Genomic DNA, 27,175 nt, shown 5'->3' with positions numbered 1-27,175 from the left:
AGGTGCCCAATAAATATTTGCTGAATTAATCACTAAATAAACTCTACTGAACTAAACAAAATGTATGCAAAATGCTTGATTACTTTTAATTGGTAAATTTGGAATTTAAATCCAACAGTTTGGTTCAGAAAGAGGATTAATACAGACATTCAAGCTTTTTAACTACACAACCTAAAAAAAGAGAGATAACCTTATTTTATATATCTTCTGTTCCAGAAATTGTTCATGGAAATTTAGCAAAACTTTTCCACTTAGATTCTAGTTTAAAGAGGATTATCCAATCTAATGTCAATTGGGTAAAACCACCTTCATTCAAATGATTGATTTCTAAAGCCTACTGAAACAGTTTTTTGTGCTCTAAAAAAGTTACTAATATGACAGAAGAAACATAAAGCATTGAAATTAAAAATCTAGAAGGGACCTTAGGGATTATCTAATTATCTTTCATTTTACAGAAGAGGAGGGCAAGACATAAAACGACTTGCTCATTTAACTTGTATACTATGGTGAAACTGATCTTTAAAAATATATACTCAACACTGAACATGTAATATTTATCAGGCAATTAGAATACAAATAGTAAATAATATTTACCTGGAGACAAGTTCCAGTTATGGTATTTTTAATGAATAATTCAGTAATCTTAACAAGCCAAAGGCAGTGAGAATCACAGAATTCTAGAACTTAAACCTTGGCAAGCCACTTTTGTACTACTCAAATTTTTATATGTAGGAAAAATAAAACCCAGAGAAGTTAAATAATTTATCCAAAGTTACACAGCAATTTAGTGGCAAAGCCTGGGCTCAAGTAAGGAAGTTCCTGAACTTAGAAATACAACACAAGTATCTTTAATGGATAATTTTTAAAAGTTAGAAAATGCTTCCTCAAAAGGCAATGCCAATACTCATTAGGATGGCTACTATCCAAAAAAATAGAAAATAACAAGAGTTGGGGTGTGATGTGGAAAAAACAGAACCCTCAAATTGGAAATGTAAAATTAAAAGCAGAATTATCATTCGAGGCAACAATTCTACTTCTGGGTACCTACTCAGAAAAACAGAAAGCGGAGTCTCAAAGAGATACTTGTACATCCATGTCTACAGAAGAATTATTCACCATTGCCAAAAGGTGGAACAAACCCAACTATCCATTGACTTATGAATGTATAAACAAAATATGGTATATACATACAATGGAGTATTATTTAACCTTAAAAAGCAAGGAGATGTTCATTAGATGTCTGACACATGTTATAACATGGATGAACTTTATTCTAAGTAAAATAAGTCAATCACAAAAGGAAAACACTGGATAATTCCATTTACATGAGGTACCTAGGGAAGTCAAAAACAAAGAGACAGAAAACATAATGATGGTTGAAGGGTGTGAATGGGGAAGTTACTGTTTAATGGATACAGATCCAGTTTTGCAAAATGAAAAGAATTCTGGAAATGGATAGTGGTGATGGTTATACTACAATATGAATGTACTTAACATCACTGAACTGTAGACTTAAAAATGGTAAATTTGAGATGGTAAATTTGTTTATATACAGTTGACCATATTTTTTTAAAAAAAGGCAATATATCAGAAATTACTTACACTTGATGCTGGTACTCATGCTTAGTGGAACTGAGCAGTCAACTGCAGCTGAAAGAGAAAAATCAGTTGTTCAATAATATTTTTAATATTTATAAATGACAACAAATATCAAATGTAAAAGTCACAAAAAGCTCCAGAACTTGCTGTTTCTTGTTTTGACTTTTTATGCTACTTCTAGAGGTGAAAAATATCCTTGATAAGAAATACACTGGTCGGGATTAACAGCTCAGTGGATACTACAGAAGGAAATATTGGTGAATTTGAAAATATAGCAATATAAACTATCCAAGATGAAACAGAGTAAAGAAAGACTGGAAAATAAATGCATAGAGCATCACTGACCTAACCTACCTTGTATTGGAGTCCCAAAAGAAGCTCGAGAAAATGAAAGGGCAAAATGGAGCACCCACATTATCTGATTTTAAGACTTACTATAATGCTATAGTGATTAGGGAGTGTGGTATTGTAATAGACATACAGATCAACAAAACCGAAGAGTAAGTCCAGAAACAGACACTTACAAATGGCCAGCTGTTTTTCAAAAGTGCCAAGGCAGTTCCCTAAGGAAAGGACAATCTCTTCAACGAATGGTACTGGGAATATTTAGATATCCGTCGCCAAAAACTGATCCTTGTATCACACCATATATAAAAACTACCTCAAAATAGATCACAAACTTAAATGTAGGAGCTAAAACTTACACTTCTAGAAGAAAACACATAAGAAAATCTTAGTGACCTAAAATTAGACAAAGGTTTCTTACACAGGATATGAAAAGCATAAACTATTACAAGAACTTGATTTCACATGTAACCAAATATTATTTTTGTTTCAATTTTTAATCATTTAAAATATAAACTTTATAAAACATCAACTAAAATTTAAAAACTTTTACTCTTCAAATGAGAAAATAAAAAATTTTTAAAGACAAAAACTGGTGAAATTCAAATAAGGCCTGTAGTTAATAGTATTGTATCAATATTAATTTCTAATTTTAATAATTGTACTACAGTTATGTAAGATTTTAACATCAGGGAAAGCTGGGTGAAGGGTTTCTGTGACATTCTGTACTATTTTTGCAACTTTTCTATAAATCTAAAATTATTTCATAATAAAAATTTAAAAAAAGAAAACGAAAAGACAAGTTGTACATTAGGAGAAAATATCTGAAAATATGTATCCGACACAGGACACATATTTATATAAAAAGAACTCTCACAACTTAACGCTAAGAAGATAAACAATCCATTTTTAAAAATGGGCAAAAATTTAAAGAGATATTTCACCAAAGAAGATATATAGATGGAGAATGAGCTTGGGAAAATTTGCTCACTGAAAAGGGAAACCTGTGCACAGATGGTGTAAATTGGTGCAACCACTATGGAAAACAGTATGGAGGTTCTTTGGAAACTTACTTCTGGAATTTACCTGAAGGAAATAAAAACATTAATTCAAAAAACTATATGTACCCCCAAATTCACTGCAGCATTATTTACAATAGCCAAGATATGGAAACAACCTAAGTGTCTATAGATAAGACGAATGAATAAAGATGATGTGGGGTATACACACACACACACACACACACACACACACACATATATAATATTACTCAACCATAAAAAATGAAATATTGCCACTTGCTACAGCATGAGTGGTTCTAGAGGGTATTATGCGAAGTGAAATAAGTCAAACAAAAAAAGACAAATACTGTATGATCTCACTTATATGTGGAATCTGAAAAAACAAACAAAATGAAAACAGACTGATACAGAGAACAAATGAGTGGTTACCAGGAAAAGAGAGGGCTAGGGGTATGGGGCAAAGTAGGTGAGGGGAGTAAGAGGTACAAACCTCCAGTTATAAAATAAATAAGTCCCAGATAAGCAATATATCGCATAAGGAGTATAATTGATAATACTGTAATAACATTTTATGGTGATAGATGGTCATTTCATAATGCATGCAAATGATAAATTACTATGTAGTACACCTGAAACTAACATAGTATTATATGTCAACTATATATCTCAGTTAAAAAAAAAGGGAAAAAAAGTTGCTCAACATCATCAAGCCTTAGGGAAATACAAACTAAAGCCCCATGAGATACTATTACCTATCCACTAGAATGGCTAAAAAAGGACTGCCAATAGCAAGTATTGGTGAGGGTGTGGAAGTGATGGAAATGGAAAATGACAGTCACTCTGGAAAACAGTTTGGCAGTTTTTTATAAAGTTAGACATACACTTATCATATTACCCCACAATTCCACTCCTAGTAAATGAATTTATCCAAGTGAAATGGAAACATATGTTCAAAGATTCTACGTGAATGTTTATAGCAGCTTTATTCCTAATAGTCAAAGTGAGTCAGTACAATCCAAATGTCCACCAGCTGTTGAACTGATAAACGAAACTATGGTATATTCATTAAATAGAATACTACTCAGCAATAAAGAAATACTGAACATGGATTAGTTTCAAAAGTGTTAACTAATTGAAAGGAGCCAGACCCAAAATAATACATATGGTATAATTCTACTTATATGATATTCTAGAAAAGGCAAAACTATAGTGATGGAAAGGAGCTCAGTGGTTGCCAGTTACTTGGGAGAAGTGATTGCAAAGGACTAGGGAGAACTTTTTGGGATGATGAAAATGTTCTATGTCAGGAGTCAGTGAACTTTTCCTGTAAAGGAACAGAGAGTAAATTCTTCAGGCTTTGCAGGGTGATATGGCCTTTGTCACAATGAGTCAACTCTGCCTTTTAGTGCAAAAGCCACCATAGACAATATGTAAAAACAAGAATGTGGTTGTGTTTATTTACCGACAATGAAATTCGAATTTTATGTGATGTTCATGTTACAAAATATTGTTCTTTTGAGTTTTTCTAACCATTTAAAAATATAAATACCATTCTTAGTTCACAAGCTGTATAAAAATAAGTGGCAGTAGGATTTGGTCTGCAAGCTGTAGTTAGCTGACATCTCTTTTATAGTGTGATTGTAGTGGTGATCATAAAAATGTACATATTTTTCAAAATACTCAACTGTACACTTGAAATTAGTGCATTTTATTGTATGTGAGTTACATCTCCATAAAGCTGACAAAAAGAAAAAAATTGTAGCTACCATGTTCTTTGCGCAACTTCTTCAGATATGAAAACAAAAGAGCAGATTATAAACTTTTGCTATATTAAGATCAGTATCTAACCACAAAAGTATATTAGGAATAACACAGGTAAAATGAAGTAACATAGGCATTATACAGATTTCAAAGCTAGTTAATAAAAGTGGCATTTTAACTTTATATTCAGTCATATAAAGTCAGTAGTTGATACCTTACTACACCAAACACAAATCCACTTATATATGATGTATTCATTTTTGCTACAGATAAACACTAATTAGAAGTGAAGTTGAGGAGGGTTTAAGTTGGGTACAAAAAGTTCACATTTGCACATTTTTACCTTTGGCTGAAAGGATTTTATTATAGTGAACAGCCATGTGATTCTTGACCAGGTGGAGAGTGCTTAGTCTGAGAGAGGAAGAGTCAGTGCAAAAAGCTAAAAATTAAAACACATTTAATCATTATATATTTAAAATTAACATAAAAATCACCATGAGATAAGCAAGTTACTGATCATTTAAGCTAATTTTTATAATGTTCTGAAATTTAACCATGGAGATACTGACATCATATTTTTGATGCTGAATATGTCCCAGCCCTAATCTCGTTAGCTACTGACTACTTTGGGTTCAAACCTTTCTAGGAATAAATTTTAGAAGCCTGAGAGTTTTGGAAAGAGATTCTGAAATATAATCTACCATTATATTTACAAAACTATTTCTTATTAATAGCTTTTAACCTCATAACTAAAAATGTTTAGCTATTCATCTGATGATAAAATAATGTTACCATTGTTAATACTTGAAAACATGGAATTTGGGGAATCAAACAAATCCCAAACACCAAAACTCCAGGCAGAGATTCTATTCTGAGATGCAAACTTCTAATTTTACACCTGAAAACAAGACCAACAAATCAGTTTACTGCATTCTTTTTGAAGTATTAGGACTATCTTAAGACAAGTACAATCACAAAGAAATTTAATGACATTAAACTTCTTGACCTCACCTAAACTGTTTAAAAGAAATCTGAGAAGTAATTAAGCGTGCATATACAAGTATAAACATATAAAATGTAAATGTAAATCCTAGGCATAACTTTTTAAAATATTAAAAGGTTTTTGATAAGTAATACATGCATGAGTTTAAAATAACAGTTAAAATGGCAATAGAGATTGAAAAATAAGTGAATTTCCTGCCCTGATCCCTTGTTCTTCTCCCAGAATTGCACCCTGCTACTTTTTTAATGTATTCTTCCACGGAAATTCTATGCGTAACAACAGCATATACAATAATGATACGCTTAATATGACTATCGTAAGTACACTAAAAACATTTATCGAATAGGTACCATGTATGCATTGTTCTAAGTTCTTTACATGTAAAAACTCATTTAGTCATCATTACCACTATTAAACAGATGTGGAAACTGAGGCACAGAGATATAAGGTCTTCAGGGTCACACAGGTGATAAAAGGATGCACTTTAGATGTGAACCAAGGCAGCCTCATACTTAACCACCATACCTATACCAGCCCTGCATGTATATTCTTAAAAAAGAAATACTAGCAAACTACATATTGTTCTTCATTCTGCTCTTCTATGTATCTTTTAAAACTAGTTCCAAATTTTTAGTTAAAAATTATTTTTCAAAGTTCATGATTCTGGCTCTATGTGTATATATACTTTATTACAAAGAAATATAAGTGAGGTAACTGAAAGTATGATTCTTCTTTCACATTCAGAGGATTAGTAGCAAAGATTTTTCATGTAAATAAGGAAAATAAGACCTTCAATCATTTTGCCTAAAAACCTAAGCTTAAAATTTTTAAGTTATAATTATAAAAATACTTTAAAAGTACATTAAAATTCACCCTGAAGGCTTTAAAATTTGAAAACATCTAGAAAAATACAGATTCACCTTTCATAGGATCTAGAAATCCAATTAGATAAAGAGTCCCATTGGATTAAGCATTTACTCCCGACACCCAAATGTGTTTTTCAAGTGCTCTTTTTCTCTACATATCTTTTCCTTTTCACTGCTATGCCTTTAACAAGCTGCTAATCACCGTTTTAACAAGAAAGGCATGCCTTCAGCCAGGGAAGTCTGCCAGCAAAGAGTAGGGCTGGGCTGGAGCTGCAGCAGAGAGCAGGAGGTGGCCAGGTCCAATCCAGGGCATGATGGGCTCCTAAATTCTCTAATCTCAAGAATTTCTATATTACTTAATTATAATTAATAATATGAAGTTCAAATATTGATTAAATTAAGTAATTTTCCATTACATTATATAATTTACAAATAAAGGAAACACAGTCAATCTTTTAACAATCTTTTATCATTTTAAGTACCTTACTTACCATTACTTTTGGTGCTCAAGTGTCCTTTAAATAGGCATGGTGGACCATATCTGGGAAGGACAGAGGTTGCTCTGACTTTTAACAAAAAAACATGAATTAGGATAAATGAAACTCAACTTTCACAAAGACAAAATTGAATATATGAAAAATAATAGAATTTATTACAAGCTACCTTTCACTACCAGAATTGTTTAAAATTGTATTCAATTATATTACTAACCAGCAATGATATATCAGATAAAAATTCTGCTGCCAAAGATAAAGGGTGTTCTTTTTTAAGAAAATAAGTTATTTTCAAAATAGTTTTGCCTTAAGATTTAAGTTTCACTGAATAAAATGATAAATACATCAATTGTTATTTGATATATACTGACTTTACTCTGTAAACTTACCTACTGGATTTTTAAATGATTTTGAGATAGAAAACAACTAATATTTTGAGTTAATACAAATGTATTTCAGTGAACCATTGACTAGTCAGTTCCTAAAAATGATTTAAAGAAAATAATCCTCTCACAAAGAAATTTAATAAATTATAAATTATATCATGTTATTATGTACAAGTATATAAAAATGTCAGAATCAGAACTTAATGATTAAAAGATGTCTTAAGAGTCATCTAGTTCCACCCACTTACCCTCTTGCTTGGATCCTATCTACACATCTTAAATTTAAAAGCACTTCTAGTAATGGAAAACTCACTATCTCCCCTAAAGTCAATGTCTTATCTTTTGGATTAGATGGGCTACCAGAAAACTAAATACATATTTCATCACAAAATACTAGATATATACTTCTCACCCCAAAAAGTGATTGTGTTTTTAGGGGTAACCTCCAAGATAGGAAGGCTGAGTTACAGAGTTTAATAGAATTTAACATGCAAAATATAAATAGTGTATCCCAAGACACATTTCAAGTGGGTAAAATGGCCAGTCTGCTATCAGGTGGGCTTTTACAAGCTATAAAGGTGTGGCGAGGACACAGACAAAGTCTGGAAGAAACATGGGTATTTGAAAATAGACAGAACTAAAATACAGGATCAGAGAACAAAGCCTACTAGAATAGACTAAAACAAAACAATTTTGAGATCAGAATACATAAGAAGCTCCTTCTACATCACAAGCCAGAGAGCAAGGAGGAAAAAATCAACTTATTTAGGACAAGAGAACTCAAGGTGATTCCATTTGAGTTGGTAATGAAGACAGTCATGAAATTTGCATAGTTCCCACCAGGAAAGAGAGAGTAAACATAAAAAAAAGCAAACTAACCAACAAACTCTCAAGCAAACTTTATTTCTCCAGAGGAAAAAAGGTGTTGACTTTTTGCCTGCCCAGAATCCAGTGGAAAGAGGACTTCATCTTGCTTGGGAAACCACTCCTCCCCTCCCTTAGCCCAGTTGGGTTAAGCGGGTCGCATTGCTCAGAGGTGGGCATTATTGCCCCAAACTGGTCAACTAAATCGGAATAACTATGTGACTCAAGTCCGGCAAATAAGACACAATCCTGGGACATTTACTGGAACTATTAGGAAATTCCTAGAACATCAATAAGCCTGCCACTACCTAGGTGGCCGTCTTGTACCACACAATGGGAACCTGTCTGAGAATAAAGCCTATACAGAGGAAAGCAGAAGCAAGACAGAAAGAGATCCCTGGTAACATCCCGGGATCTAACCACGTTTGAAGCTCTACTTCCCTAGACTGTTCTCTACATGAGTTCAAAAATTCCCATTTTAGCTTAAGCAAGTTTGAGTTAGGTTTCTTCACTCGTAGTCAAACGCTAACTTACTGATTATTGCTAACTGTGCCAGGTACTATTCTAAGCACTTTGTAGCTATAAATTCACTTAATCCTTACAACAATCGTATGAGATAGGTACTATCATTATCCCCACTTTATATGTGAAGCACAAAGAGGTAAAGCATGTAATTTGCCCAGGATCACACAACTACTGTATGACAGATTTCAGATCTGAGCTCAGGTAGTCTGGCTCCTGAGTCTTAGCCATTACACTATCTTGATCAATATAAATTGCTTAGTACTTAAACCATGCTCGAAGCTATTATATCATATGAAACAGGCTGCAACGTATATAGTTTATTCCCTTCAAATTCCTTTCTAATGTATGTGTTTCCCTACAGTTCACAGAAAAAGGGAAAGCAGGTGTATCTAGAGACGTTAGAGAACACAAAGTCAGAGAGAGTAAATGACAAAAGAGAGGATGAATTTAACTTTAGATGTCTTCAGATTTTGTGCTCTTGAAATCATCCAAGGTAACCTCTTAATGAAATCTAAGAAATTTAGAAATTACAATGTTTTCAATTAAAATTAAGTATTTTAGCTTAACTATTTTAGCTATAATTACTTATGGTTTCCTATTAATAATCATGGTATAGGAGAAGTGACTACCCCAGATATTTGCTGAATATTACATTTTTCTTAAAAACTCAAAGTCAAAACAATGTTTGATACTATATATTACATAATGTCCAAAAAGTGAAGCTAATTAAATTGGGTAAGTTATGAAAATATAAATCTTTTGACATTCTGATGTGAACTTAATTTTTAAAAATAATTTGACAGATGCTGAGACTAAGTCTTAGTAAGTCTATCATGCTCTAAATTTTACACATACCCTCCCATGCTCCCATTTCCACCATGGGATAGTAAGTAAAAACAACGGTGCTAGGGTTTCACATTCACCACCTAGATTGAAAGCCTGCTGTGCCAATTACTGCGACCTCGGCCAGTTACTCATGATCTTTTAGTTTATCCACTGTGAAATAAGAATAGTACCTATCTACAAGATGTTTTGTGGATTAAATCACAAGATAGCCTGGGACTAGTTTCTGGTACACAGCAAGAGTACTAATGTTAGTTTATGTGGTAAAATTTCTTAAAACCAAAAAAAAAAAAGCATGTTGGTTTGCTTTTTCTCAAACTTAGGTTGGTAAAGTGTCAGAATATACAGTTTGCTGATCAATAAATAGTTATCTCCTACACTGAGAATAGCATTTATTTTGACCAATGATTAAACAGTAAAGGCACACTCGTATTCAAAGCAAGACTTATCGCAAGGAAACATCTAGCAGCTTGGCTTAAAGGTACAGGTTAAAATAGATTAAAAAAAAAAACCCACTGAACTGGGAGAAGAGGTCTGGAGATTGCCATGTCTGCCTTGCTCAGAAAGTATAAAGGTGCAAATTATTTGGATTGGGCTGACTCTGAGAGATTTACAGTTCTACGGCTCTAAATGTTCTAAGGTGATGTCCACTTTAACCCAGAGTATTCAGTCAAGGGCAGGTATACATAGTTATTATGGATTAATCCTTTGCTACTAAAACTGTAGCCAGCAACGCTTCATCGTTTGGAAGCTTATTAGAAATACAAAATCTTAGCCCCCCCATCACACCTACTGAATCACAGCCTGCATTTTAACCCGATTCCTAGGGGATTCCTATTGACATTAAAGTTAAGAGAATCCCTGGGTTACTCACTAGTTTTGGAGGAGAGGACGGAGTTACACTATGGAGGATTTTGTATTTACCGAGTACTTATAATGTGCCAGGGACTTTGTATGTATTATCTGCATTTAATCCTCAAGAACGCCAGGACATGGATGTTTTAACCACCACGTTCAAGAGATGAGGAAACTGAGGGTCACACTTGAGGAGTTTGGCGCGGCTTGATTTGAGACCCAGGGAAGTCTGACTCCAAAGAAAAATCTGGTTCCTCTGTCACTGACCCCAAATTCAGGGGACAGGGCCTCCTGGAGTCAGGGCAACAAATTCTGAGCAGGAAGCAGAACTCTGTGAAATCCGCAAGCAGGGCTTCCTCCTGTGCGAGAGACCTGGCAGCTCGGGGCAACACTCGTGCCAACACCGGCGACTAAGCAGGGGACCGAGAGTGCCCAGCGCGCGGCCTGGACTCGCGCTGCCCGGACCCGGACGCCAGACGAGCGCGCGATGGCGGTCGCTCGCGACAGCTGCCCTTTACCTCTCCGGCTGCCATCCATGCTTAGATCTTCTTGCAGCCGCCGTGAGGGCACGCTAGGTCCCCTTCGGTCCTTCCCGGGCCGGGCCACCCCCGCAGCAGAGGTTTGGCGAAGAGGAGCCGGTGGGGGGCGGCAGCGGCTGGAGGCTGTCGCAGGGCCGGTTGCTAAGGGCGGGTTCCACGGCGCCTGGATTATGACGTCATGACGCAGGGACGTGTGCTTCCGCGGCCCCGCCCCCGCGGGTACCCGGAGATGGGAGGAGGGCAGTTGAAGATGGGAGTGTGGAGGAAGGCGGCGGGGAAGGCTCTTGTGCATCTGGGACCAGTCTCCCAGAGTCTTGTCAGGAGTCTAGTCACCGTCAACTGGCAGGATTTGTCGCTGAAGGAAGAGCGGGGAGAGGTGGCGGTCTCATCTGGCATCCATGTCACCCGGCTCCCGGAAAAAAGTCAAACGTAAATGTTGGTTGAGGTCAGCGTAGTATTTAACCAATTTCAAATAATTAAATTTCAAAGCAGTCTGCGAACATTTGGATTAGTGAACATTCTGGGGATGGAGAACGTGTACATATTTATATCTTAATTCTTAGTACCAATAATCAGTTGCCTGTGAATTCTTGGAGATGAGATCAGAATAGGTCAGACGCTCCATTAACATTTTGGGCTGGATTCGTAATTCTTTGTTGTGGGGAGGCTGTCGTGTGCATTGTAGGATGTTTAGCATCATCCCTGGCCTCTGCCTACTAGATGCCAGTAACAACTCACCCATTCCACCTCTGGTTGTGACAAAAATGTCTCAAGATGTTGCTAAATGTCCCCTGAGAGGCAAAATCAACCCCCACCCCCTAGCTGTAATGGAAGAAGTACTGGCTTTGGAATCAGACATGTGGAACTTAATCATGAGTTTTCTGCGACAATTGTTATCTAAACTTCTTGAATTAGTTTCTAAAACTCTTTGAGACTCGGGTCCCTCTTTTCTAAGATGTAAAAGATGCTACTAACTTTGTAGTTGCAGGGCTTAGCATGTACAGTGCCTGGCAAAACAAGATATTCAGCAAATAGTAGTTTTCTCTCTTCTAAGACTTAGTTCTCAGAAGAACTGGGGTATCAGGGAATTCAGGTATAAGAGAATAAGCCAGGACCCCTATGAAAAGGAAAGGGGAATAAGTCAGAAATCTGGCTATTGTAACACTTGAACTTCTGATTCTCTAAGACTCTAGGGAAAGGAGAAAGTTAGATTAAAAATTTAAGGAATGTGGAACTGTATGTGATGACTCTGTGACCCCCTCCCCCCAACAAAGGTCATTAAGAAGGATACAGGGGCAGAATCAGATGTTACCCAGAGAACAAAAACTCTCTTGCCTACCTACTCACTAATGCTTGAAATCCCTAAGAACATGAAACCTTTTATTACACTACTAGCACCTGGAAAATACCTTGCATATAATAGAGCTCCAGTAAGCATTTGTTAAACTGAATTAGAACTAAAGCATAAAGGGCAGACACCCCTGGGAAAGGCAGTGACTTGATTCACACAAAGGTGATACCAGCTCCTCTTATGAAGGTAGATTTGGGGAATTTTACTTTGAAATAGGAAAGGGGCACCATGATTGGGAGAGGACAACACTGCTTGGTATCCAGCTTCAACAGAGGCCATCCTCATTTCATTATTTCTCTCCTGAATATTTTGTTCCAATTCTTTCAGGAAGTGCCCAATAGGGTTATTTTTTCCTCCGGTTTTAGCAATAAATATTATCATAGTGCAATTTAATTTGTCTTTGACCTTCACTCCACGTGTATAAACAAGAGAAAAATGGTTTCTCATTGCTCTTCCCAGGAGATAAACCATGATCACGGGCAGGTGGATGCAGCTAGTATGGGCTGATTGTAGTATTAGCACCAGGAACACCCACCAACTGCAGTGACCTTGGGGAGTAGACATTCCTGAAGACCTTTTGTTGAATTTTTAAACATAAATTTCTCATTGTTAAGAAATTATTCCAGTGGTATATTTTTGTTATTGGTAACTAGAAACCTGTATATCTGGATTTTAGAAGGAAAAAAATTTCTCCTTTAATTAATTGGTATGTTTACTTTTCTTCTTGGGCTTCTCTTTTTGTCTTAGCTTGTCAGCTCAAAACTAAGATTTGTGCTGAGTTGCAGTAACTATTCATAGTCTATTTTTCTATTTATCTCTTTAATTCCCTTTATTAGGCAGGTGGCTTTTATTCTTCTACTCTTATTTAATGGTTTAATTGAACCTATTTTTTATTAGATGAGCTCGAAGCCCTTTGGAAATGGAGATACAAATAAACTATATATTATACATATCATATAATATAGCTTGATCATACATATCATATAGCTTGATAATACAATATGTAGTTTATTTATTGTACTTGATCGTATATTGTTTTAAAACATTATATTATTACATATACATTTAACCTATATCTTTATAGATTACCCTTAGTTTCATAATTCAGATGATTCCTGGAATTTATATTTGTCTGCTTGGACATGCTCACACCATCAAAGAAAATTATCTAGTAAATGCAGTAAAAGCACCAGGAGGTAAAGGCCAAGATAATCTTTTCCAATTCGATGGCTGATTATGAACATATTTTCATCTTTAAAGCCTCTGAAAGACAATTAGGAAATATTTTTAAGGTATATCTGGCACAGAAGAATGAGAGAAACTGAATTAAATGATTCATTTGCCCTATGTGTTGTCCCCAGTCTCAAAACAAAATTCCTTAGGTTTTCGTTTTTAATGTTGTATTTTATTTTTTTAATTTTAATTTTTTGGGGGAGTAATTAGATAGATTGATTGATAGATTTGTTTGTTTGTTTGTTTGTTTATTTTTAATAAAAGTACTGAAGATTGAACCCAGGACCTCGTGCATGCTAAGCATGTACTCTACCACTGAACTATACCCTCTCCCAAATCCCTTAGGTTTTGATGATTGAAGAATGCTTGGAAATTTGAGCTATTGACTATTTCTTAGTCCTTCTCTAGTCAAAATACTGTAGCTATTTGTGCATCTGATAAGTAAATGAGAAAATGGAACTTTAGAGCTTGGTGGTATGAGCATGTTATGAAATAATGTATTAATTTGCTGTTTGTCACTAGAGGGGGCTTTAGGAAAGTTTTAAGCTGCATCTCTGTGAACAGGACTGCCCCGCTGAGGTAATATTAACTTATAAATCTTACTCGAGGAGTGTAAGGAGTGAAAAGCATTTTGAAAAGTGAATCCAAGGTAGAGCTTCTCCAATTATAGTTGGTGATGTATACACTGAGTTCTTACTTGAACACAGGAAGAAATTATTGTATTAGCTAGAGGCCCTTCATGAATAAAAACCTTCATCATTGTCAGCCTATAATTTGATTTTTTTAAAATGTATTCTTGTTTTATTAATTTATTTTTGGGAGGAGAGGTACTTAGGTTTATTTATTTGTTATTTTTAGTTGAGGTACCGGGGAGTGAATCCAGGACTTGGTGCATGCTAAGCACATACTCTACCACTGAGCTATACCCTCCCCTGACTTTTCCTAATTTTATTATTAAGACTGGAGAGAACAGTAATGACCATAATTCTCTATAAAGCAACAAGTGCCTGCCTAGCAGATGGAAAAAGAATACAGACAGACATAGAGCATGATAATAGGATAAACTGATCCCAAATGACCATTTTGAATTCTTGTAAGAAACAGAACTCTTGATATCTGAATGCAAATATCATCCTCAGGGTTGTAACACCACACAGAGTTCACTACACTTTTTAATATGCTCCATTCCACACTTCATTTTCATTTTTCCCACAGTTTAAAAGAGCACAAAATTATGCTCCTGGAGGTAGCTGCCTGAATTGCAGTAACTGTCCTAGGCCTCTTTCTCTCCAGTTTCCCCCTAGCTGTGTTCCTTAAATCTTTTCGTCCAATTAAAAGAACAAGTCTCTGTGAACAGAACTTAATCATTCTGTGGTTACTAGGTAACCTTTCCCTATAGTTTAAGAAGAGCATTTTGTCTTTTCTTCCCCTGCCAGTCAGTTGCCACAATGCATCAGGCATGATGCTTGGCCTAAAGGTTTGATAATCTCCACCTAATGCATCCTCTGTTTACAAATGGCTTCACCATTCAAAAGACAGCAAAGCAAAAAACATAACCAAGCTGTTAGTTTATTCTGGTAATATTCTTTTCACTTAAAAAAATAGAATCTGGAGTTTTAACAATTGTGCATTTCTGGGAAGTTGCAATAAAGCGCTTCGCCTATATGTGCATCTATGAATCACAAATGACCACATAAAATCAATGAAAAAAACAACAACTGAGATTGTAAGCCACCAATGAAAACCGTCTTTTGCTAATGCCCCACCTAGTTTTTCTAAGGGACTCAATCTCCACTCCAGACAAAACGAAGGACAAAAATGAAGGACACTAGGAAATATTACTTTTAGACTGCATTAATTATTTATAATATTTGAGCAAATAAGCTTAGACAATGGAGGTGGGGACGGGTTGCTGACCCCTCAGACATGCTCAGTTTCTGACCTGACTTGGCTGAAATGTTTTCTCTTCCCTTCTTGGAGCCTTTCCATTTTCTTGCCTGCAAACAATTGTTCAGTGTTCACTGTTTTTCATGTTTTTAAACAAAATCCAAATTGTCCAACAGTATGAAAATGTGTAATGAAAACAGCTTCTCATTATGTAACATTAAGTGTCCACTGAAGTTTATACCCATAGGCAACTTTGGACTAAAAAAGAATACTGCGAGTCAAGAGTTGAATACAGGAGACCTTTCCCACAGTGAAGGCACAGTCTAGAAGCTCTGGTCCTGGGCTGGGCACAGAAGGACTTCCCCTGTGTCGTTTATAACATGTGGAGTAGATGCTTATGTAAGATAAACAGACAAAAAAGGTAGAATAAATTATGCTCTGAGTCTTCTTAATTTACTTTTTAAACAAGGCTGGCAGTAAGCAAATATTTTCCCTTGTACATCAGAGAATTTGGGGGCTAGAAGATGCCGGTGATCACTAAACCAAAGCCCTCACCTTGCAGAAAAGACTACTGGCGCCTGGAGCACGTAATTAGTCCATACAGTTTAGCTTTCTGATTCTTGATTTAGTGCTCATTCCACTAAGTCAGGAAACAGGCAGTGAGACAATTATCTCGGTGACATTTCATTATGTATGTTTGCTCTCTTATGCATATACTACCTGAAATAATGAAAAAATTATTTGAATGTGCAATCATGAACACATACACATACAATGGAAAAGGTAAATGAGAATTTGCTTAAGTCCTTTGTCTTAGGCAAACCTGTATTTAGGCTGTCTGAGATAAAAACAAATGTGTATATTTTAAAGTTATAAATTTTTCTTAAAGACCAACATATATTCTTCTTCCAAAATGAAAGTGACCCCAGTTGAGTCCAGTGTTTTTCCTACCCTAGAGATGATTACTTTACCATAATCCAAGTAATCTTCCACATTGAGTTTGGGGACATTTTTCACTGGAGAATTACCACTTAGAAAGGGCATCTCTTTTTCAAGGATGGCGGAAAAGAACAACATTCATGACTCCTTGTAAACTAAAAACTGCCACATGTTATTTCAACTAATATTAATGAGCACCTGATATACGCAAGGCCCAAACTGTTGAGCTCACATTTCTTCCTCAGAGCCTGCAGGACACAGCCTGAACTTCTCTAGTTCTTTCACAACCCCTTCAACGATCCTCTGGGTTTTACCTGCTTTGAATAGAATCCCTGAAAGCTGGACGTCTACAGAAATGTTGTAAAGTCATTCTCTGTGTTTCAGAATCTACTTACCTTTGAATCCTGGCTCTGTTCTTCCTTATCTCTGTGACCTTGGTCAAGGACTGCATGTTTTCATCTGAAAAATAACAATAATAGTGTCTGCTTCATGTGATTGTTGTGAGAGGTAATAGAATAGCTTTCCACAGTGCCTGGCTGCCGTAATCTAGGTTTCCCCAGAAGCAGACCCTGAGGCAGGTATTCAAGTACAAGTGGTTTATTTAGGAGGTCATCCAGTAAAGACCAGTGGTGCGGGTAGGGGAGTGGGTACATGACTGAGAAGGGAAGGAAGCCATAAAAAGATGCTATCAAGCAAGTGGACAACTGGAGCTCAATCCCTCCAGGGAACTCTGGGAAACAGTACAGAACACCTCAGAGTTATCCTCCCCAAAATGGGGGAGCTGGGGTATTTATCGACCACCTACTGTCAGTCTTTGTCTAAGGGCTACTGGGGGTAGCTGGTTAATTCCCCATGGCCAGGTAAAGTGGGGTTCAGTGTTCAGAGAAAGCTCTAGGCATTAGGGTGCAGGTGCTGACTGTTGCAGTGAGGGCCAGAAAGTGGCAGGAGCTGGATACTGCCAGTAGCCATTCAACACACATTCACTCTTTGTATTTTTAAATGTTATTATTATTGACTTATTATGTTCTTTTCAGATTAAATATGCACGGCACAAAGAAGGCATTTGTTAAGGACACCTATTATTTTTGTCTGCACAGCATCCTTTCCCTTTTCTTCCTGTGGGAGATACATCCATTATCCTTTGGGTAATATGGTCTTGATCTTCTCTCCTGCCCCTCGTTATCACAGGAAGGGGGGACGTGACCCTGGCCTGGCCGGAATATGTCCAGCCAGCTAGCTCAGGGATTGATTCAAAGGTGGGTGCAGAGCCCTGGTCAGTATCCTGTCCGTGGCTGGGCTGGGACTTAGCTGCTACAGCTCTTGGTACTGATTCTTTCTGCTGGGTCTGGGAAGCTGGGAGGTGGAGTTCTGGGTTGCTGACAGCCATGTTGTTTCCTTTGGAAAATGTATGTCCAACAGAGAAGGAGAGGAGGGGGTGGGGGGTGGGGAAACTGTGAAGACATTATTTGAGCGCCCAAATACAACTCTGGTTGAAGTATTTGAACTGGATCTCCCAGTTATATGAGCCAATAAATTCTTTGCTTTCACTTGAAATGCGTGAGTCCTAATGGAGCATTTAATACATATTTGTAGCATTTCATGCTCTAAAATACCAGGACTTTTATTTTATTTTATTTTTTAAAATTTTTTATTGATTTATAATCATTTTACAATATTGTGTCAAATTCCAGTGTAGAGCACAATTTTTCAGTTATACATGAACATACATATATTCATTGTCACATTTTTTTTCTCTGTGAGCTACAATAAGATCTTGTATATATTTTCCTGTGCTATACAGTATAATCTTGTTGATCTATTCTACAATTTTGAAATCTCAGTCTATCTCTTTTCACCCTCTGCCCCCTTGTTAACCACAAGTTTATGTTCTATGTCTGTGAGTCTATTTCTGTTTTGTATTTATGCTTTGTTTGGTTTTTTTTTAGATTCCACATATAAGCGATCTCATATGGTATTTTTCTTTCTCTTTCTGGCTTACTTCACTTAGAATGACATTCTCCAGGAGCATCCATGTTGCTGCAAATGGCGTTATGTTGTCGGTTTTTGTGGCTGAGTAGTATTCCATTGTATAAATATACCACTTCTTCTTCATCCAGTCATCTGTTGATGGACATTTAGGCTGTTTCCATGCCTTGGCTACTGTAAATAGTGCTGCTATGAACATTGGGCTGCAGGTGTCGTTTTGAAGTAGGGTTCCTTCTGGATATATGCCCAGGAGCAGGATTCCTGGGTCATATGGTAAGTCTATTTCTAGTCTTTTGAGGAATCTCCATACTGTTTTCCACAGTGGCTGTACCAAACAGCATTCCCACCAGCAGTGTAGGAGGGTTCCCTTTTCTCCACAGCCTCTCCAGCATTTGTCATTTGTGGACTTTTGAATGATGGCCATTCTGACTGGTGTGAGGTGATACCTTGTTGTAGTTTTGATTTGCATTTCTCTGATAATTAGTGATATTGAGCATTTTTTCATGTGCCTATTGATCATTTGTATTTCTTCCTTGGAGAATTGCTTGTTTAGCAGGACTTATCTTTTAACACGTCACCTTCAAGTGTAAATTCTCAAGTAGTTGTGAAAGCTGCTTAGTAAGATGCTGGAGGCAGGTGTGTACTGACTGTATCTTTATATTCCAGAATATCTTTCTCTCACTTGAGGTTTTGGCATTTCATGTGTTATTGCTCAGTCACAGCATTAAATAAGTTTGAGTTGGCCCATGAGAAAGTTATTTCATTCCCAAAACCATCAGGGAAAAGGTGTCAGTTGAGACTAGTGTGGTTTTAGCACCTGTCACCTTTGCTAATCTCCCTTTCTAACAAAGATTGAAGCTCAAGCTCAGGCCGTAGCATTTGAGGGTATCTGTTTTTGTCTTTGTTCTGCTTATTTATGGCACTTACTAATTCCTCCAATTACCATTGAGCTGTAGTTTTCTTTAAAAATGTTTAATTTAAGAAGTGAGTAAACTCAAAGGAAAACTGTAAAGTAAATAATAGTACAATGGTGTAACAATATGGCAAAAGTCATGTAAGTGGCATTTAAAAGAAGTTTGGGAATCATTTGCTTATTATAGTATATCCCCCCTTCCACAGGGAAAAAAGAAAAACTAGATAAACAAGGATTCATTCAGAGTTGCATAGGCTGATTCTCTGATGTGATTTAGATTAAAGGACACAATTGGATTACTGGGGAGTTTCAGTTCATTTGGGGGTAGAAACACAGAAGAATTATTTTTCCCATTCTTTCTACCTGTGCTTAAATGAAGTCCTTTCTCCACTGGGTTGTAGGGGCTCTTAAAGACACTTCAGCCTGATTCTTTAGCTTTTTGTCTTTTTTCATAATTAGAAGCACCTTCAGCTTTTAAGACTCAGTTCTGTTTTTAAAAAAGTTGTAACCTTTTGTTGGATCTAAGGCTCTTCTCTTTCTCTCCCCCAGCACTGGCGAGACTAGTGGGCTCCAGGGGTTGGTACTGGAGGTGGCGTTTCAGCTTCTATACACTCCCCTCTCCCTCCGTCCTTGCACTGGCTCCTTTGATGCTGAGGGGAGAGGGAAAAAGAAGACAGACCTAACTTCTTATTTGACTTGAAGTCTGTCTTTATCTCTCCCTGCGTGGTTGACCCTGTTCTTTTAGCTCTTTGTCTAAGAGCTCAACACGAGGAGTAGCTGCTCCAACATGTCCTTCTGATGGCATCTCAGTCCCAAGCAACTTCCTCAGATGTTGGTAATATGTTGCAATATCTGACTCCAATTATCACTGCCCCCTGCTTCAAGGCACCTGCCTGTTTGGCCCCTGCTTTAGCAATCCCAGCCAGACTGTAGACCTCAGACTTATGGATTTGCAGGTATGTGTGGGATCCTCTTCTGTATTTTGAGGGAACTAGAACTATGGGAGGGGTGCATGCCCCTCTCTGTCTGACTATCCTCCATCCTGCCTTGTCTCCTTAATTCATCCCCCTCTGCCTGGATCCCGGCAGCAGGTGAGCAGATCCACTGGCTAGCAGAGACATTTATCCAGAGAGTGGAATCAGAATATCCTTTTCCATAGGCACCCATGAATCCACCAATCAATGATTCTCTTGGCATTTGCCTCCCTCAGTTTCCAGGAGTGCGGGGCAGGGGGGAGACAGCTTTCCTTTTCCTGATGACAAAGAAGAGAGGCAGGAAATAACTTCTCCATCAGAGAAATGCTCTTCATCTAAAGGCGACTTCTTTTTTCTCCAATCAGCCTCATATTTTCCTGTTGGTGGGTATAGTATGCTGAATGCTGATCACTCAAAGATATCAGGTCCTAATCCCTGGATTCTATAAATGTTATTTGGTAAGGAAAAAGGGTCTTTGCAGAGAGGGTTAAATTAAAGATCTTGAGATGAAGAGATTATTTTGGATTATCAAAGCAGTCCCTAAATACAATCACAAATGTCCTTATAGGATGGAGGCAGAGAGAGACCACACAGATAGTATAAGAGAAGACGATCCAGTATCTATTTTCTCTTATCTAATAACAGCACTCCCAATTTTTAGTTGGGCCTTATGGAATCAAACTACATTTGTCATCCTCCTTTGTGAGGAGGATTTACACATGACAAAATTCTGGTTAATGTGTAAAATAAAAGAGGTGTATGCAACATTAGAGATGTGTTCTTAAAGCAGAGCATGTGCCTTTCTTTTTCTTTTTTACTGGCTAGAATGTAGCTGTGATGGCAGGACCTAGAGCAGCCATCTCAGACTATGAAATGGCCCTGGGAGCTAAGGTAATGTTCAGCATGGTAACAAGCTAGAAGGAGCATGAGTCCCTGACACCATGGAGTTTCATACCAATCATGGAATAGATCCAGTAGACTCCAGTCCTGGGGGCAGACTCTCATAAAAGAACAACTAAACTTTTGGGTTTTGTATTGCTCACTATTATACATAATCCTAGCCAAACATAATTAGAATTTTTGTAGACTTCAAACTACACTATGGAAATGGAATCTCCTAGAAAGTAAGTTTATTGACCACTTGGAATCGTCAATCAATTCAAAATGCCTATATGGATTAGACTGAAATTATAACAATATTTTTACTGTTATATGTGGATATTTCCATTATTCTAATAGGAAAAATTTGAGAACTGACTTGAAAGAAACCAAACCCATAACAAAATTTTATATAAAAGATTGGTTTTCCCCACTATATTCTCTGTTCTTGGCATTAACCAGAATAATTGTTTTAACAACTCTAAAGATTTGGCTTATGATAGCGTGGAAACATTACAGAGTGAAGACTTATGAGATCGGAATCCTTGTGCTGCATGGTCTTAACTAGTTGTGTGAACTTGAACAAGACACCTCTCCGAGCTTCAATTTCTTGATCTTTAAAATAAAAGAGTTAAAATGCAATGAATGTTGCTCCCAGTCCCTATTCTATGAAAAAGTGGGTATTTTTTTTAAAGGTAGCCTTTTCCTAGTGTTCTGACAAAGACCAAATCTCTCAAATTTTGGATTTATTTTAGGACTCATGCTATCAAGAGGCTTATGGAAGATGGCAGATTTAGTGTCAGTGATTTCACTGATATTTTGTTCTTAGAAAATTATTCATGGTCTTAAATCATGTTCAAAACCCAGATTGTTGACACTACCATTTTATAAAAATTGAGGAGTTTCAGAGTGAGGAAGTAAATCATTCTGCCTGGTGTCTTCTTAGCTGATTGGAGAGAGGCATCTTATGTTGAACCTAGACGAAATTGCTTTCTTTTACATGCCTATGTTAAATATGTTTTTACACATTTCTTATAATTCATTGTCCACTAGTAGTTAGTGGTTACAGTCTAAACCAGAGATCACAAAAGCCTCCAGGAAGTGGGCAGTTGTCATAAATATATGAGGACAATAGGTGCTTGGTCAATGATATGGCTGCCAGGTGTAACCACAGACCAGGTATTTTCCCTTTTCAAGAGCAGACATAATCAAACACATCCCCAAGCTGCACATCACACATGAGCACCAATAGGTAACCCATGATCTTTAAGAGCTGGTGGCCAAACCTGGCTGCTTATTAACAATCTCCTGGGGAGCTTTGGAAGAATAATGATGCCTGGACCTCCCCCAGAGTTATTCTGATTTAATTCAGTTTGGGTTGGGCTTGGGCATTGGTTTTTTTTTTTTCACATCTCCTCTGGTGATTCGATTCTCACGTGCTTAGGGTTGAAAGCAGTGGGGAATATGCTGCTCTAAATTCTTTACACTACGATAACTACCTTCATGGAAAAATTGGAGAAATCCTAATAAAGTCTGTTGTTTAGCTATTTGTGCTGTCCCAGTGTTAATTTCCTAGTTTTGGCAATTATATGAATGTTGACATTAAGGGAAGTTGGATGGAGGTTAGATGGGAACTCTTGGCAACTTTTAAGTTCAAAATTATTTCAAAGTAAAAAGTTTTTAAAAACTTAACCATGTTTATCAGGTATTATCCTAGTTTAAAGATGAGTATACTGAGGCACAGATTGATTCATTTTCCATAAACCTAGTAAGTTGCATATCTGGAATAGCAGTTCTGTCCAACTCTAAAGCCTGTCTTCTTTCATTAGCCAACTATCTTTGAAGTCACATTTTCCCAAATAGTTTGTAAGCTTGTTAAGAGATAAGACTGTATCTTTTTTTGTTTCTGTTTTAATTCCAAGGTAGAGATGAGGTTAGATGCCTTCGTATTCCCAGCACCTAGCAGAATGACTCCTGTAGGGAATGTGTCCGACACACATTTGTTGGTTAGGATAACATTTCTCTCTTCAGGAACACATGTTCTTCATAGCATCTTTCCAAAGTCGTATTAACATGCTAGCGTGTAACAACCCAGCATGTTTCTCCCCAACATTCCCCAGCTCAGGGTCAGTTATTAGAGAGCAAGCAGAGGGGGAAGTCAAAGAAAAGGTGACCAGAAAAGAGGTCAAAGCAAGCACATTCAGAGTGAGCACTACTTCTCCCTGGGCTCTTGCATGCTGCATTAGTCAAACAGGATAACTTCTGTGACAAAAGCCTCCCTTCCCTTCCCACCCACGTTTCAGGGGCCTGATATTTTCTTTTTTGTAAGTGCCAGTTGATAGGGGTATTGGTGTTAGTCAGCTGATCTTCAAACAATCATTCAAGGATCTGGCTTACAGAGGCTCTGTCTTTCTTTCAACATGACTTCATGGCTACTTGGGCATGGCTCTCCAACTGGCAGATGAGAGAAGAGAGAGGAGGATTACCCCTAGAAATTTTTATGGGCCAGGTCCATAAGTGGCCCACATCACTTCTGCTCATGTTCCATTAGCTCTATTCTCAAGGGAGGCTGGGCAGCAGAGTCTAAGTATGTGCACAGGAAGGAGAGATTATGGGTTTGGTTCTACACATGCATATTGATGTCTAAACAGGAAGTCATTTGTAGGGACAGGTTGAACTTCCAGAAATTATCATAACAGCAATGACTAAAAACAGAACGCGTGACAGCCCATCCCTCCTCCTCAGCATTAGTCAGAGAATCTCTCACCTCCTAGCTGTTGCTCTGCTGGGTCATCTTCTGCTTTGCCCTCCCCATGAGCAGAGATGACAACAATTGCCTGGGCGTAAACGGACATAAAAGAGGACAAAGCCACCCTTGTTCCAACGAACCCCAGCTGTCAGGACACATCTCTAATACTGCAAGTGCTGATCCCAAGTGTTTCTTGGGAGTGATCTCTTTAAACCAAATCAAGCCAGAATGCACTTAACATTCATCATGTCCTGCTTTTATGTAGCTCTGTAGTAGGAGCTCTGCGGCATTTTGCTAGACCCTTTATTGTTGAATAATAACACATTTGTTTGGGGGGAAAAGATGGCAAATTAGAAAGGAGAGCATGATGAGTCTATTGCAGCAAATGTAATGGGCACATTTTTATTCCTGGGAGTAGGCGTCAGTGCAGCCCGAGTGTCCTTACCCGCGGCAGCTCGCTCTGCTATCAAGAGGCTAATCTCACAGTGAGGTAGGCCACCACTGAAGGCTTGTCACATCCAAGAGCCTGGAGAAAAATATAGGCATTGACCAAAATCAGCATTTCCTCAGCTTAACCAAAGCACATGGAATACTTAGTCATTGCTTGGAAATATCGCCCAGCTTTATACACTAGGTGAGGGTTAGGCGAACTTTACATTGGAAATGTGCATGTCTTTTTCCTGCTGTTTTTGGAGGATATTTAGTCTGCAAAAACCATTGAATTGCAGCTTGTCACATATTTACACAAAACAAACCAAAAAGCTGTTTTGTACTATGTGAAATACGAAACATGCATTATGTGATTTCTTTGCAAGAATGGTAGTGAAGATTCTGGCTCCTAGACCATTGTGAATGCACACCAGCCACTGACATCTGGACCTGTTGACCACAGGTAAAGGTAACCAATCAGAATTCAGTAACTTTTTGGTCCTGAGCCATTGCTTATACTGTATATCAGCTCTCAGAACAAGTAACTAAGAAGCTAGAATAGTGGTAGTTGAGATGAGCCATTTAAACACTGAACAATAGAAAATGTGAGTTACCCATGGCTAGCGATTGATAGCAATAATGATAATTATATTAATCTTGATGAAGCCTAAAGACACTCTAAAAATGTCACAGGGCTAGGGAGGAAATGTTAGAAGTATAAGATATACTAATTGAATCAGATTATATAGAAAGGTAAAGGCAGAACTTTGAGAGAGGACAACGTGCCTCACTTGTGTCCTGGAGCTGAATGCTGTTCTGTCTCTGGATCTCAATCTGTTTCTCTGGGCTCATAGCTCCAAGCCTGGTCAGGCTGGGTAGGGAAGTGGGGCTACCAGTTAGATGCTACAAACAATCTGAGACTAAGAGCTTTCTGGCTGCCAGGCCACTATCATATGGTACAGTGAGCAGGACCACCCCATCCACAATGAGAAAATTTGAATCCTCATAGACAAGTAGTCAGGCGGAAAGGGAAGAGCATGGACAATATTTATTGAACATCTACTCTACATAAAGCTCCACTTTGAATGCTAAGGGGATGACACAAAGTGGTGATAAGGGTGGGTGGAGGAGGACAAGGGCTTGACTTAGGAATTAGAAAGTGTGATTTAGATTGTATTTATGTGAGTATGGTCTCTCCTGCAACTCCCACCCCTGCCTCAGAGTAGACTGTATATTCCTGAAAAACAGGAAACCCAATGAGATTCAGCATGATATCAGAAAAAACGCCTCATCTTTCTAGTCGGATAACTTTCTCTGATTCTGCTCTTATTTAACCCCTTATGGAACCCCCATATTTTTCCTCCATAAAATGAGCATTAAAACGATGATCTCAAAAAGTTGTTTTCATACACGTATTAGATGCCCAAGGTTAGCTTCTCTCCCCCTGGGATCTTGCTTATAATGGATGCATGGTGGAGAAATGAATTGAGGACATTTTGTAGAACTGCAGAATGTTAAAACTGGAAGAGCCTTTTAAAATCATCTAGTTCAATTATCTCATTGAATTTAATTATAGTTCTCCTTTTCTTAGAGTTATGAATTGATGGGAGAAGAGCTGCTACCATTAAAACATAATGACATCTTGACTATTAGGTAGGAAAAGAAAAGAATGAGATATTTAATATTGGTGAGGGTATAGAGAAACTTTACACTCATGCCTTGTTTATGTATACATTGGCTCAACTTTTCCAAGGTGCAGTCCTGATGATATGGACCAAATTTAAATATACATATGTATACATACCCTTTGACTTAGCAAATTCACATCTGGAAATTTATCCTGTGGAGATAATTGACCAATTGCACAAAGATATGTATGTAAAAAGTCTTGATTGTAGTGTTATTCGTAATAGAAAAATGCTGGGCACACTTCTAATATTCTTAACTAGGGGATTAGTTAAATTAATTTTGGTACATCTGTGTGGAAGAATATATAACAAATCTATATTAATTAGAATGGAAAGATCTTCACAGTGAATAGAGTAGGAGAGCAGGTCACAAAACATGTAGAATACCACTTCATTTATATGCAATTATTAAGGTATGCATGTTTTTATGCACAGAGGGATGCTGGAGGGGGTCACCACAATTTTAAACAATTACCTCTGGATGATTTGGGCTGATTTTTACCGTTTTCTTCATACCTTTCTAAAATGCATGGATTGTCTACTTGAGCTCGTATTGATTTTATTATCAGAAAAAATCATAAAGCTATTTTCAGTTTGAAACAAAAGTCAGAAAAATAAATATTCCTTTGTGTTTCACAACTTAACAGTGCTACTTGGTACTGTTACCGAGGGGAGTCCAGTTTTATTTTTATTATTTAGCCTGACTGTCAACCAGTTGTTTACATGGTTATGACTGTAGGAAGTCCACACTCCAATCATTCTTCTCATTTTCTCCATCTCCTGTTTTGGAAGTTCTGAGTCTTACCATAGATCCTTTTTTTGAGATAAGGCAGTGAACAAATAAATAAATAAGACTGTCTCTTCCTAATTCTAAAGCTCATACTGTCATAAATCCATTTTTCCCTAAATAAAAGCAGATGGTTGACCATAGTGTAAGTGTAAATCTGTATAGTGTAAATCTGTCCTTAAATAACAACCAAACAAAACAGATTTCCTGTCTTGTGATTAAAGAATTTTAAGGACTACCGGGCAAGATGCAGGATGT

General features: G+C 37.3%; 1 protein-coding gene across 1 annotated transcript in view; it reads right to left on the bottom strand.

The window, feature by feature from the left end:
• The window catches only part of SPATA7 (spermatogenesis associated 7), a 32,616-nt gene extending 21,362 nt beyond the window's left edge, over positions 1 to 11,254 (bottom strand). The window contains exons 1-4 of the mRNA XM_072963551.1: positions 11,082 to 11,254; positions 7,088 to 7,162; positions 5,071 to 5,166; positions 1,603 to 1,650 (exon numbers count right to left, since the gene is read on the bottom strand). Coding sequence (XP_072819652.1) covers positions 1,603 to 1,650; positions 5,071 to 5,166; positions 7,088 to 7,162; positions 11,082 to 11,100 — 238 coding nt within the window. The 5' untranslated portion in view covers positions 11,101 to 11,254. The remainder of the gene's footprint in view (positions 1 to 1,602; positions 1,651 to 5,070; positions 5,167 to 7,087; positions 7,163 to 11,081) is intronic.
• Between the last annotated feature and the right edge of the window lie 15,921 nt (positions 11,255 to 27,175).

Source organism: Vicugna pacos, chromosome 6 (genome assembly GCF_048564905.1).
Source record: "Vicugna pacos chromosome 6, VicPac4, whole genome shotgun sequence".
Taxonomy (NCBI): domain Eukaryota; kingdom Metazoa; phylum Chordata; class Mammalia; order Artiodactyla; family Camelidae; genus Vicugna; species Vicugna pacos.
Note: the sequence above shows the minus strand (reverse complement) of the source record. Positions and strands in the feature narration are given on the sequence as shown.